This window comes from Leptodactylus fuscus, chromosome 4 (assembly GCF_031893055.1).
Source record: "Leptodactylus fuscus isolate aLepFus1 chromosome 4, aLepFus1.hap2, whole genome shotgun sequence".
Taxonomy (NCBI): Eukaryota; Metazoa; Chordata; class Amphibia; order Anura; family Leptodactylidae; genus Leptodactylus; species Leptodactylus fuscus.
In genome coordinates this window covers 207,974,199-207,988,516 of record NC_134268.1, presented here as the reverse complement: position 1 = coordinate 207,988,516, position 14,318 = coordinate 207,974,199, and the positions used below count along the sequence as shown (strand labels likewise).

The 14,318-nt window shown below is 44.5% G+C and overlaps 1 protein-coding gene across 1 annotated transcript in view; it reads right to left on the bottom strand.

Moving 5' to 3' along the window:
• LOC142200948 (macrophage mannose receptor 1-like) overlaps positions 1–14,318 on the bottom strand; it is a 95,187-nt gene that overhangs the window by 17,082 nt on the left and 63,787 nt on the right. The window contains exons 19-21 of the mRNA XM_075271701.1: positions 7,921–8,023; positions 6,320–6,546; positions 694–859 (exon numbers count right to left, since the gene is read on the bottom strand). Of these exons, the coding sequence (XP_075127802.1) occupies positions 694–859; positions 6,320–6,546; positions 7,921–8,023 (496 nt within the window). The remainder of the gene's footprint in view (positions 1–693; positions 860–6,319; positions 6,547–7,920; positions 8,024–14,318) is intronic.

Sequence of the window (14,318 nt, the reverse complement as noted above, 5' to 3'; positions counted from 1 at the left end):
CAATTTGAGATTGTAAGATATCGGGACCCCTAGATCCTGGCTATCACAGAACTGATAAAATGATTTGGACACACTGAACTGCAGTTTCTATTGTTTGAACCATTCATCCAGTAAGGCTGTGAGCGCAATCTGCTCTAAGTATTACCGTATTGAAGTCCAAATTGTTAAAGACATATCATCATATACTAGGGATGGGCACAAATTACACTCATTGGATAAGAAACTGGAGAGAGGTCACACCCCCATGAGGGGGGGGGGGGTGTGAGTTCTCTGAACAAAAGGTGAGTTGTAAAAAGGCTGCAGGTAGGACCGCATGGTCTCAAAATCCAAAATGGAGTCTGTGAGCACATGGAGGTTGTGAGACGTGTCTGGAATCTCAAATGGAGGTTACACAAGCTGACATCCCCCACAAGGCTAAATATTTTTTTCTATGTTACAAACCCCTCCCGGAGTATTAAGCCTATTACCCACTTTTGTGTCATATGATTCTATGTTTCTATGATATACCATACATCTCCTATATGGAAAAATCCCTCTAAAGCAGCACTAGTGGTGGCCGCAGTGAACGAAAAGAAATAACATAGCTCCAACCTCTATGAAGATATATTGGGTAAATGATGAGGTCAGAATGTTTGACCTATATGTGATACATGAAATGATACATAGACTTCATTCAGACAGTGATCATCTTACCACTTGTATGTTTGCAGATGGAGGAATACCTCTCATTACAGGACGACGTCTTCCATTGTCCATCCGTATCCACATATACACAGAAAGTGCCCATTCTTGGCTCCCCAGCGGCCCATCTAGTGTAGAGTAGTCTCCGATTATCAACCCACTTGTATGCATTTACAGTCTGAAAGAATTAGAATTTTATACATCCTTTCGAGATCATTACAATGTGTAAAAATTATATCCAGAATACAAATCTCTGTAACGCATTGCAAATCTCAAACCTGGAAAATTAGTTCTATCATCTTGTATGTGGCTCAGTCATGAGAATGTGCTGCTTTATTTATAGGGAACCCATCACATTGACAATGTCATCTAATCTGCAGGCAGCATGTTATAGAACAGGAGGAGCTGAGCAGATTGATATATAGAGGGAAAAAACTAATCAGCATAGCCTTATATCACTGTAAATACAATTATATCTGACAATCACTGAGTAGGACCGTCCACTGGATGAGGAAGGGGCTTAATAATAAGTGACAAGTTATACTGAATCCTTTCTCACAAAACTACTCATTGATCTGCTCAGCTCTTCCTGCTCTATAACATGATGCCTGCCCACTGAGAAGCATTTTTAGCAAGATTCCCTATAAAGAACTTGTCCACCCATCAAAAACAAAACTAAACATGGCCAAGAGTGACATAAAATACTACCGTATTTTCCGGACTATAAGCCGCACATAAAAACCTACGATTTCCTCAGAAATCGTAAGTGCGGCTTATAGTCCGGTGCGGCTTATATATGGATGGAAGCGGCGGCAAAGACTGCGTGCCGCTTCCATACATACATAAAAGGCACCGTAAGGGTGCATTCACACTACCGAACGCCGGCGTGTATCACAGCCGTACACGCCGGCGTTACAGCAGGGCTGCCGGACACTTCCTATTCATTTCTATGGGAGCCGGCATGCGAGCGCTCCCTATAGAAATGAATGGAAAAAAGCAGTCCATTCATTTCTATAGGGAGCGCTCGCATGCCTGCTCCCATAGAAATGAATAGGAAGTGTCCGGCAGCCCTGCTGTGACACCGCCGTCCTGAAAGAGAACGTGAAACTTACCCAACGGTGCAGGGCGGGCGGGCGGGCATTCTGGCCTCCTCTGCCTCCGATGTTCCGTCCTTCTCCTCCGGCGCTCGCTGATAATGGCCGGGGCGCATGCGCATAATGCTTCTACTGCGCATGTGCCCTGGCCATTATCAGCTTGCGAGCGCCGGAGGAGGACAGAACATCGGAGGAAGAGGAGGCCTGAATGCCCGCCCACCCTGCACCGCTCGGTAAGTTTCACGTTCTCTTTCAGGACGGCGGTGTCACAGCAGGGCTGCCGGACACTTCCTATTCATTTCTATGGGAGCAGGCATGCGAGCGCTCCCCATAGAAATGAATGGACTGCTTTTTTCCATTCATTTCTATAGGGAGCGCTCGCATGCCGGCTCCCATAGAAATGAATAGGAAGTGTCCGGCAGCCCTGCTGTAACGGGGGGGTGGTGGTGGGGGGGGGTGTAGTAGTTTAACCTAACGTTTACGGTTGGGCTCTATCAGCATGATTTTGCTGATAGAGCCCCTCCTCGCCTGCCGAGCGCTTCCAATAGAAGCGGCTGGCACGCGGGGGGTTAAGCGGCCGCTGGCAAAGTCTGCCTGCCGCCGCTTTCAATAAGATATAATGCGCACCGGACTGCGGCTTATAGTCCGGTGCGCCTTATATATGAACCGAGACGGACTATAAGGCGCTCATGGGCAATGCGGCTTATAGTCCAGTGCGCCTTATAGTCCGTAAAATACGGTATAAAAAAAAATAAAATAATAGTAGTAAACCATGCAATAATCATCTTCCCGATCCTGCACAGCTGCTTTCGGGGCCACCCACCAGTCTCTTGATTTTTGCCTTCAGTGATCGTCCTATCACAGACATGCAGATCACGACTGTAGCCAATCACTGTCCCCTGAACTCAATGCTATAGAGAAAAATTCTCAAAGGAACAAGTGCGATGGGAGTAATAGTTAGGGTTGGGCGATCAGGTTCGGAAAAGATTGGTTTCCAATCGGCGATTGAGAAAATTTCACGATCGCGATCGGAATTCCGATCCCGATCTTTTCGGGCGGGATCGAGATCGGGGCTTAATTCCCACAATGCTTGGCTACTGGCCAATCATTGTAGTAAAAGCTTAGCACCCATAGAGATGAATGGAAGCGTCCGGCCGCTTACCCCCCTGTGTCCCGGTTGCGTGCATTCATTCCTATGGATTTACCGCAGCCTGCAACTCTTCTGCTTCGTCCCTGTTTTACTGTATACTCAGCTGAATATACGGTAAAACAGGGACGAAGCAGAAGAGTGGCAGGCTGCGGTAAATCACTGTGTGCTGCGCTGCTGTGGGGACGACGAGGCAAGTTCACTAGTAGATAGATACTACTGTACATTGACTTGTCTATCTACTAGTGAATCACTACACAGTGTGGGGTCCAAAAATTGAATCAATTTTTGGACTACATGCTGTGTAGTGAATAAGTTTGTTTTTAAAATCCAATCTCCGATTATTTAAAAAATCCCATTGATTTGCATTGGGATCGGAATTGGGATCGGGTTCGAATGGAAAACTATCCTGAAATTTCAAGATCGGCTCAATCCTAGTAATAGTTCTCTTCACTAAAGACCACTGTGGTCAGCCTGAAAAATGACCCTTACTGGATGAACCAGATAAAAGGAATTTAATTTATTGGTAAAAAATAAAGGATAATTATAATAAAAAGTACTGAGAACGTGTTTCGGGTTTAAACCCCTTTCTCAAATCAAGTGTACATACAAGCATAGAGACAGGCAGACATTTATAGATCCCTTCCCCAGGAATGGGAGGGAATATTATTTCCTTATTAAAACTTCATGTTGTTCATGAAGTACTAAAAAATAAAATATGAGAAATAAATATATAACCAAGTCTATAAAGCTACATAACTGTGGGATGTTACATATAATATATATACATATATATGCAATACACTCGTTGTCCTGGTGCATGCGTAATGTGTAAACCCAACCTAACACTGGGAATTGACTGAGAATGAGAAATCCTATGAATAATCATTCACCTTATAATTAGAACATTCAAAATTCCCTGATAACTGCAGCCTGGTGGGGGCCACAATCTTCATACAGGCGGGGGCCCATGGTGTTGACTGGTCACCACTACAGCTAGTGACTGACTGCAGAGGTCACACATTGAGCTGTCGGCACTGGAGGCCAGTATACAGAAATCGGTAAGGGCCCAGGAAGCAGAAGCTGAGGACCAATGGGGAGTCAGTACTTCTTTAATAATATTATACAATTCTAAGCTATTTTTACATGTTTGAGTGGCAATATATAGTAACAGTGTGCCTTATGTACGAGAGCCAAAATTACAATGGACTCCTGATTACGGGTTAGCTGTATGTATGAGCCTATCAGATGGGGTAGCCGGAGTCATCCAGAGCGGGAACCTTCTCTCATAGTTATTGTCCTTATGTATGGTCTGTAGACTTTAGCGTTGTTGCATCTTGCTTGTTTACACATCTCTAAATTTCTATTCTAATTTTAATAAAAATTAATCTCTCTATATTATAAAAATGAGTTTCTGTCTGTCTGTCTGTCTGTCTGTCTGTGCTCTATGCGCGACCAAACGACTGGACCGTTCTTCACCAAATTTGGTACAGAGATACTTCAGGTATCCGGGACTGTTTAAAATGAGACTCCAACTCGCTTGGACGTACCTTTCCAGAGATACAGCTTTCCCAACACCCTGACCTCTCCCCTTAGCCAATACAAACCTGCAAGTCTTTCACTCATATTCCAACTGCAATACACACGGTCACTCCACATGCACAACCCAACACTGATATCCAAACTGAGATACACGCATCAGAGGATTAGATACACAGATCAGCACACAGTATCATACGCCAAAGGATTAGATACACGCGTCTGCACACAGTCCCACACACCAGAGGATTAAATACGCGCTTCTGCACACAGTTCCACACACTGAAGGATTAGATAGGTGCGTCTGCACATGGTTCCACATGTCGTAGGATTAGATATTGCCAACTGCACACAGTACCACATGCCGTAGTATTAGATATGCGCATCTGCACACAGTTTCACACGCCGGAGGATTAGATACGCGCGTCTGCATACAGTACCATACGCCAGGGGATTGGATACATGCGTCTACACACAGTATCACATGCCAGAGGATTGGATACGTGCATCTGCACACAGTTCCACACATTAGAGGATTAGATAAGCACGTCTGAACACAGTACCACATGCCGTAGGATTAGATACACGCGTCTACACACAGTTCTACACGTCAGAGGATTAGATACACGCGTCTGCACACAGTTGTACATGCCATAGGATTAGATACACGCGTCTACACACAGTTCCACACACTATAGGATTAGATACACGCCTCTTCACACAGTACTACACGACCGAGGATTCGATATGCGCGTCAGCACAGTTCCACACGCTGAAGGATTAGATACGCGTGTTTGCACACGGGGTAAGATTAGATACGCACCTCTTCACAATACCACACAGGGGAGTATTAGCTACGCACATCTGTACACAGTTCAACACGCCAGAGGATTAGATACGCATGTCTTCACATAGTACCACCGCCAGAGGATTAGATACGCGCATCTACATACAGTACCACACGGGGAAGGATTAGATACACGCATCTGCACACATTACCACATGCCATAGGATTAGATACGCGCGTCTGCACACAGTTCCTTATGCCAGAGGATTAGAAACGCGCATCTGCACACAGTTGTACACGCCATAGGATTAGATACACGCATCTACACACAGTTCCACACACTGTAGGATTAGATACGCGCCTCTTAAAACAATACCACACAGGGGAGGATTAGATACGTGTGTCTGCACAAAGTACCACACGGGGGAGGATTAGATACACACATCTACACACAGTTCAACATGCCAGAGGATTAGATATGCATGTCTTCACATAGTACCATCGCCAGAGGATTAGATGCACGCGTCTACACACAGTATCACATGGGGGAGGATTAGATACGTGCATTTGCACACAGCACCACATGCCAGAGGATTGGATACACGCATCTGCACATAGTTCCACACGCCAGAGGATTAGATACACGCCTCTTCACACAATACCACACAGGGAGGATTAGACACGTGACTCTGCACACAGTACCACAAGCCGTAGGATTAGATACATGCATCAGCACACAGTACCATATGCTGGAGGATTAGATAGATGGCTCTGCACAGAATACCACACATTAGAGTTTTACTCCAGGTGTGCATAGCAACCCAGTCATTTTTCTTCACTGGTGTATGTCAGCTTTAAAGAAGCCGGGCACTGTGGATGACACTGTTACACAAGGTCACATACACACAGGTTTACTCCAGGTATCCATAACAACTGATCACAGGTTTTTCACTGACATCCAAAATGAGACACACATAATCACATGACGCTTATGGACATACACACAGACAACATACAAAATACACCAGTGCAAAATTGCCTACTGCTAGTAAAAAATAAAAATATTCCCACCTCATTCATATACAGGCCAATCCAAAAAGGCTCCTTATGTTTAGCCAAGGGGAGTTTTAGGAAAGACGTGGTGTACTCGTCTGAGATGCTGACTAGCTGTGAATTATCCTTCAGACACTCCTGACGGGCCTCATCCCAGGTCCTTTTGGTTGTGTCAAACTTGTAGGTGGCGTCTTCATATTTATAGTGGTCTGAGGGATCCGTGGGGTTAACTGGTAGACTCGGATCTAAAGAAGAAATGAAAATAAATGACTTACTGTACATGTAGTGGAAGACGACAGACTATTACTAGAGATGAGCGAACACTAAAATGTCTGAGGTTCGAAATCCGATTCGAACAGCCGCACACTGTTCGACTGTTCGAACGGATTTCGAACCCCATTATAGTCTATGGGGGGAAATGCTTGTTTCAGGGGTAGGCAAAATTCGATAAAATTATACTTACCTAGTCCAACGCTGGTTCTGCATCGAACCTTAAACTTCGAACAGTAGTGTTCGATCGAATACCGTAGTATTCAATTGAACACCTACTCGATCGAACACTACTCGCTCATCTCTAACTACTACCTTGAGGGTAGATTCTCAAATGGAATTTTTTAGAAAAAAAGCACTGCAGTTTTTCATTCAGTTTTTTGAACCCAAGGCAGAGAGAGATACCGAAGGAAGGAGAAATATAAGATGTTCCTCTGTATTTTCCATTTCTTGTGAAGTCTCTTCTGGCTTTGGCTCAAAAACAGTGATATGATTTTCCAAAAATTTCAGTGTGTGAATAAGGTGAGGTTCACATCTGCGTTAGAGACTTCACAGATTCCACCTAAAACCGGCTAAGAGAAAAGTCCTGCACGGAGCATCAGTAAATTTCAATATAAAACCAGCAGAAACCTGATGGACACCCGGCGATCCACATTATAATCTACAGTCTGGGGTCTACAGGTAACCAATTTTTAGGAGACAGTTTGGAGAGATCAATGCGAGTGTGAACCTAACATAATCCTTAGACTAACACTAAAATCCCATCCACTTTGCAGGGACTGTAAAATATTGCGTTTTTTTTGCAGCGGTGTTTCCGCTGTGGCCAAACCATGGTGTTAACGCCACATGGTGCCCCGGCTAAAAAGTGCTTGTGTTTACATTGCTTTTCACTGCAATTTTCATTTTTCTAAATCTCATTCATTTTGCTGGGACTGTAAATGACAACATGTTTTTCTGCTGTACTGATAAGTCAAAAAAGCTGCATTTACGTAAAGTTTGGCGGCAGTTATGAAGTGACGGGGGCCACAGTTGGTCTATAACTGTTTTGTGTAGCTTCTGATTTACCAATTCCATAGCCAAGTTTAGAAAATTCTATCAGCCAGTCCTGTACTCTCATAAACACATTTGCTACAATAGAAGGTATCCATAAGAGTAGGCCACAGGGGGCAGCAGCGAGGTGATACCTGCAAAAGCACCAATGTACTTGCATTGTGTTCCCCAGTGTGACCTGCCCTAATAGATGACGTCTCTCTGATGGAATTCATCACTGCTGATCTCTGACTATGGAGAAAAGTCTCCCCAATTAGAGCCCCAGATAAAAGAAATGTCTCCGCCATAACTGATCTTACCCTTAGATTTCTGGCAGATGTATCCTCTCTCCAGACTACAATCCTGCACAATCCAGGTACCGGCACTCAGTAAATTTCCACGTTGCAAAGCCACACAATAATGCTTAAAAAGATGAAATTAGTAAAATAAATAAATACAAAGATGACTTTAGAAAGATGATACAATCTCATGAACAGTGCTGTGTTAAAGTTTTTCAGGTTTAGAAAAATACTGCAGAGTAAGAATGCTTACAGAAATAGAAGGGTTAATAGTATGGACTAGATTAACTCCTATGGCAATATATTTGCTGTGAAATTCACATTAAAAATCCATTGAAAAACTCAGGACAATGCATATGATTTAGAAAACTGTAGGTGAACATGGTGGGTGCCCAGGTAACCCCTCCCCTGCCTCCTGCTTGTAAGATCAAACAGGAAGAAAACGATCACAACCAGTGGCGTAACTAGGAATGGCGGGGCCCCGTGGCGAACTTTTGACATGCCCCCCCCCCCCCCCCCGTCGTACCACCCGCACTCCACAGTCCACCCTACACCTCACATTACCCCCTTTCACCCAGTACCTTATACCTCTCCATCTTCCTGCACTGCACGGGATACAAAGACACGCCTACTTAGTCACGTGACCGTCTGATGTCAGACAGGTCCTTCTGAGCATATTAGTCAGCCTTTAACTAGGATAAGAGCCAGTGGTGATTGGGGGAAAATTTAACAAACAAAACACTTCAGGGGCATAGCAGGACATACGGCAAGCCGTCCGGGACCGTAGAACGGCAGACTAAAATTGGGACTATCCCACGGAATCCAGTACTGTTGGGAGCTATGCTGATGTGACATGGGATGAAGTAGATGACTGAGTCAACCATTCTATACCCGCTGGGCTAGTGTTCAAGACACAACTGCTAGCTGACACTGGGAGTTCAGGCCTCTGTAAGTGATCCCTGCAGCCACGCCTCCCTACTCTGCTGCGACCCGTGCCAGAAACATTTAGGCTTCGGCCACTTCCCGGTGCAGGGTCTGTCACTTGTCTGCCTGACATACTGTTAGATCAATGAGTTAAATGAAAAGGAAATTAATACAGGGCAAAACGGCCTGTAATTTTCTCCCTAAAACCCACAATGGCGAATAAGTCACTTACTTCACTTATTCTCTACTACTTTCCTTAGCGCTTGTTGACGCCTCTCCCTGCACTAAGTAAAATGGAAAAAGCCTGAATGAAAGATTGCGGAGGGCTATGACATCACAGGGCTGACTGGCTGCTGATTGGCTGCACGCATGGCATTGTGGGTGATCCCACATTCCCAGAGTTCCTTGCCCATGTCCTAACATGTACATAAGCCATTTTAGGAAAAAATGGGATTCATTACCACAAAGCATGAGGAAATTTGGATTCAATGCGAATTGAATATTTCCTGAAATTTGGATTGAATTCCAGTTTGTTAGTTTTGATTCGCTCATCTGTAGTTGCTGCTGCAGTTTTTCACACAGTACTTTTTTGCTGCTGCCCACTATGTGGGGCTTTAGCCTGAAGGTTTCTATTACACAGATTCCCTTCCTCCAGTATGAAGGATCTCGCCTCGCCAAAGCCACTTTGACCCAGCCTCTGGCCTACCTGGCCTTGCCACAGGCAAAACTGTGATCACCTTCTTACCTTTACCATCCTCTCTCACCCTGGGAGAGGGACCGGGTCTTATAGGATAATATGAGACAAGCTTTCTAAAGTTTTAGATTTTTATTAACCCAAGGGGGTCGATACTAGGCAACCAACATACATAGAGATATATGCTAGCGGATACAAGCTTATGTGGTTACAGAAAGGTATGTTACAGTGCAGTAAGATAAAAAGAATAAAAGATTAGAAACAGAATTATAATACCCAGTTGGGTCTCCAGAGTTCACCTCATGAAATCCAGGGCACAGTCCTTTATAGTCCATAAGTAGTTAGAGTCCATAAGTAATCCTTAGGTGGTAAGAGTTTGACTCCCCATTAGCAGAACAGTCCATGGTGCATGGTATCTCCATAGGCAATAGAGTCCTTAGTCCAAGGGATTAGCTTCCACAGCATCACAGCACTTCGTGACACATCCCAGCAGTCCAGGAAGAACAACAAGAACCTCGGGTCTTGTCATGTGTGATAATATCTCTCCACTCAGCCCCCTCCCACGATGAGGTCAGCAAGGTGGGCAGCTTCCCCCCCCCCACCTTGTACCAGTATCACCATATACGGTCATAACTCTTTGAAAGTCTCCTATGGAGTCAGCTTGTCTGCTAAAAGGTGATAGCTGATCCCAGACACCCCCTGCTAAGACTAACGAAGTTAGTAATCATGACAATGCTGTGCCCAGGTTGAGACAATAGGATGAGCCAAGCCACCTCCAGGGAGGAATTAGGCTTGGAAAATTGGACACTATCTCTGTCATCTTGCTAATCAGGTCGAGTAAATTAACAGGGCAAAAGGGAAAATATATCTGAGAAGGCAGTGAAAAAAAACATAACTCTGGGCCATTCATCACACCTCCCCCTTTTAGAGCGTGCTGGGAGGAAGGAGGACCCTACATTCCTCCTCCTCACACACCTCCGCAGCCTCACCGCAACGAGACAGACCTTCGGCATTGCCATGGGCCTGGCCGGGCTTGTGGCGGCTGTCATAGTTATATTGCTGGACCTCTGCTAGCAGGAGGTTCACCTGGGCCTCCCGGGGGACTCCCCTCCCCTACAATGAGCAAGTAAGTCAACACGGCCGTCCTCCTCCCCCTCCTCTAGCAGACTGCACACCGGAAAGGCACTGGCTTCACAGTCATGATGATCTGTCATCATGTTGACATGGAAGACCTGGCGCCTGTTCCGGTCCAGATCAATCGTGACCAGATAGCTGATGCTGTTGACTTGTTGGTGCACGACCTATGGACCAGCCCACTTTGCCTGAAGCTTGTCAGGGGGCTCTGGGGCTAGCAGCCATGTCTTCTGCCCCGGCTGGTAAGTTTTCTCGTGGGCATTCTGATCATACCAGCGCTTCTGGTCGGCCTGGGCCTGGACCATGTTGTCATGCACCAGCTGCGCCATAGTCTGCATTTGGTCGCGGAATCGCAGGACGTACTCCATGACTGGCACACCTGGGATGACTGAGTCTCCTTCCCACGACTCTAGCAGACTGCACACAGGAAAGGCACTGGCTTCCTGGAACAACTTCCCTTGCTCCCAGAACACGTGTTCCTTGTCCGTTTTCACGGGTGGTCGAGCGGCACGCTCCTTCTATGCATCCAGACTGGGGTCAGCCTCGATCACGTCCCTGACCTCCTGATTGGAGCTAGACAGAAGTGACAAGTATGTTTCATACCTGCCGGACTCATACGGCCCTAGGGTGGTAGGGCTAGCCACAGCGGTCTCAGTACCATCTTCGGGTGGTGGAAGGAGTGGCCCTGGACCTGGGGTACCTTCCACCTCTTTAGTCCGCTGGCTGCGGGTGACCACCACAACGTCTGCAGTCGGTCCCAGAACCGGAGTGTCCCTGAGACCTCCATGACTCGCCCAGCCATCTGGTACATCAACAACTGTTACAGGACACACATCAAGAATGACTTTGGCATTGACAGCATTATCATTAGCATTGAAAGTCTCCTATGGAGTCAGCTTGTCTGCTAAAAGGTGCTAGCAAGGCTCTCAGTCCACGGATCCCAGACACCCCCTGCTAAAACTAACGAAGTTAGCACAATCATGACAATGCTGTGCCCAGATTGAGACAAAGGGATGAGCCAATCCACCTCCAGGGAGGAATTAGACTTGGACAATTGGACACTAGCTCTGGCATCTTGCTAATCGGGTCGAGTAAATTAACAGGGCAAAAGGGAAAATATATCTGAGAAGGCAGTGAAAAAAAACATAACTCTGGGCCATTCATCACATCCAGTTTATAGGCACAGGCTTACTCTGCCCACAGGTATATTCCACCTATTCAGCCAGAAATAGTCCCCTCCATTGTTAATTAATATTGATGTGTGTGTGTGTGTATATATATATATATATATATATATATATATATATATATATATATATATATATATATATATACACATACACACACATCAATATTATATATATATATATATATATATATATATATATATATATATATATATATATATATATATATATATATTAGAGGGAGGACCCGGCTTCGCATGGGTACAGTCCTATGAAAAAGTTTGGACACCCCTATTAATCTTAATCATTTTTTATTCTAAATATTTTGGTGTTTATAACAGCCATTTCAGTTTGATATATCTAATAACTGATGGACACAGTAATATTTCAGGATTGAAATGAGGTTTATTGTACTAACAGAAAATGTGCAATATGCATTAAACCAAAATTTGACCGGTGCAAAAGTATGGGCACCCTTATCATTTTATTGATTTGAATTCCCCTAACTACTTTTTACTGACTTACTGAAGCATAAAATTGGTTTTGTAACCTCAGTGAGCTTTGAACTTCATAGCCAGATGTATCCAATCATAAGAAAAGGTATTTAAGGTGGCCAATTGCAAGTTGATCTCCTATTTGAATCTCCTCTGAAGAGTGGCATCATGGGCTACTCAAAACAACTCTCAAATGATCTGAAAACAAAGATTGTTCAACATAGTTGTTCAGGGGAAGGATACAAAAAGTTGTCTCAGAGATTTAACCTGTCAGTTTCCACTGTGAGGAACATAGTAAGGAAATGGAAGACCACAGGGACAGTTCTTGTTAAGCCTAGAAGTGGCAGGCCAAGAAAAATATCAGAAAGGCAGAGAAGAATGGTGAGAACAGTCAAGGACAATCCACAGACCACCTCCAAAGAGCTGCAGCATCATCTTGCTGCAGATGGTGTCACTGTGCATCAGTCAACTATACAGCGCACTTTGCACAAATAGAAGCTGTATGGGAGAGTGATGAGAAAGAAGCCGTTTCTGCACGTACGCCACAAATAGAGTTGCCTGAGGTATGAAAAAGCACATTTGGACAAGGCAGCTTCATTTTGGAAACAAAAATTGAGTTGTTTGGTTATAAAAAAAAGGCGTTATGCATGGCGTCCAAAAAGAAACAGCATTCCAAGAAAAACACATGCTACCCACTGTAAAATTTGGTGGAGGTTCCATCATGCTTTGGGGCTGTGTGACCAATGCCGGCATTGGGAATCTTGTTAAAGTTGAGAGTCGCATGGATTCCACTCAGTATCAGCAGATTCTTGAGAATAATGTTCAAGAATCAGTGACGAAGTTGAAGTTACGCCGGGGATGGATATTTCAGCAAGACAATGATCCAAAACACCGCTCCAAATCCTCAGGCATTCATGCAGAGGAACAATTACAATGTTCTGGAATGGCCATCCCAGTCCCCAGACCTGAATATCATTGAACATCTGTGGGATGATTTGAAGCGGGCTGTCCATGCTCGGCGACCATCTAACTTAACTGAACTTGAATTGTTTGTCCAAAATACCTTTATCCAGGATCCAGGAACTGATTAAAAGCTACAGGAAGCGACTAGAGGCTGTTATCTTTGCAAAAGGAGGATCTACTAAATATTAATGTCACTTTTCTGTTGAGGTGCCCATACTTTTGCACCGGTCAAATTTTGGTTTAATGCATATTGCACATTTTCTGTTAGTACAATAAACCTCATTTCAATCCTGAAATATTACTGTGTCCATCAGTTATTAGATATATCAAACTGAAATGGCTGTTATAAACACCAAAATATTTAGAACTAAAAATGATTAAGATTAATAGGGGTGCCCAAACTTTTTCATAGGACTGTATATTACATTTTATGTTTGTGTAGTGGCCCCATAAGAATTGTCTAATTTTGCACTGGTGTATTTTGTTTGTGTGTATGTCCATGAGCGTCATGTGATTATGTGTATCTCATTTTGGATATCAGTGAAAAACCTGTGATCAGTTTTTATGGATACCTGGAGTAAAGCTGTATCTAATCCTTCCCCGTGTAGTACTGTGTTTAGACGCAAGTATCTAATTCTTGTTGGTGTGGTACTGTGTGCAGATGCACGTATCTAATCCTCTGGCATGTGGTACTGTGTGCAGATGTGTGCATCTAATCCTCCCCCGTGTGGTATTGTGTGAAGAGGCACGTATCTAATCCTCCGGTAAGTGAAACTGTGTGCAGACGTGCATATATAATCTTACAGCATGTGGTACTGTGTGCAGACGCGCGTATCTAATCCTCTGGCGTGTGGTACTGTGTGCTGACGCGCATATCTAATCCTCCCCCGTGTGGTACTGTGTGCTGAGATGCGTATCTAATTCTCTGGCATGTGGTACTGTGTGCAGAGGCATGTATCTAATCCTCCCCTGTGTGGTATTGTGTGAAGAGGTGCGTATCTAATCCTACGGCGTGTGGAACTG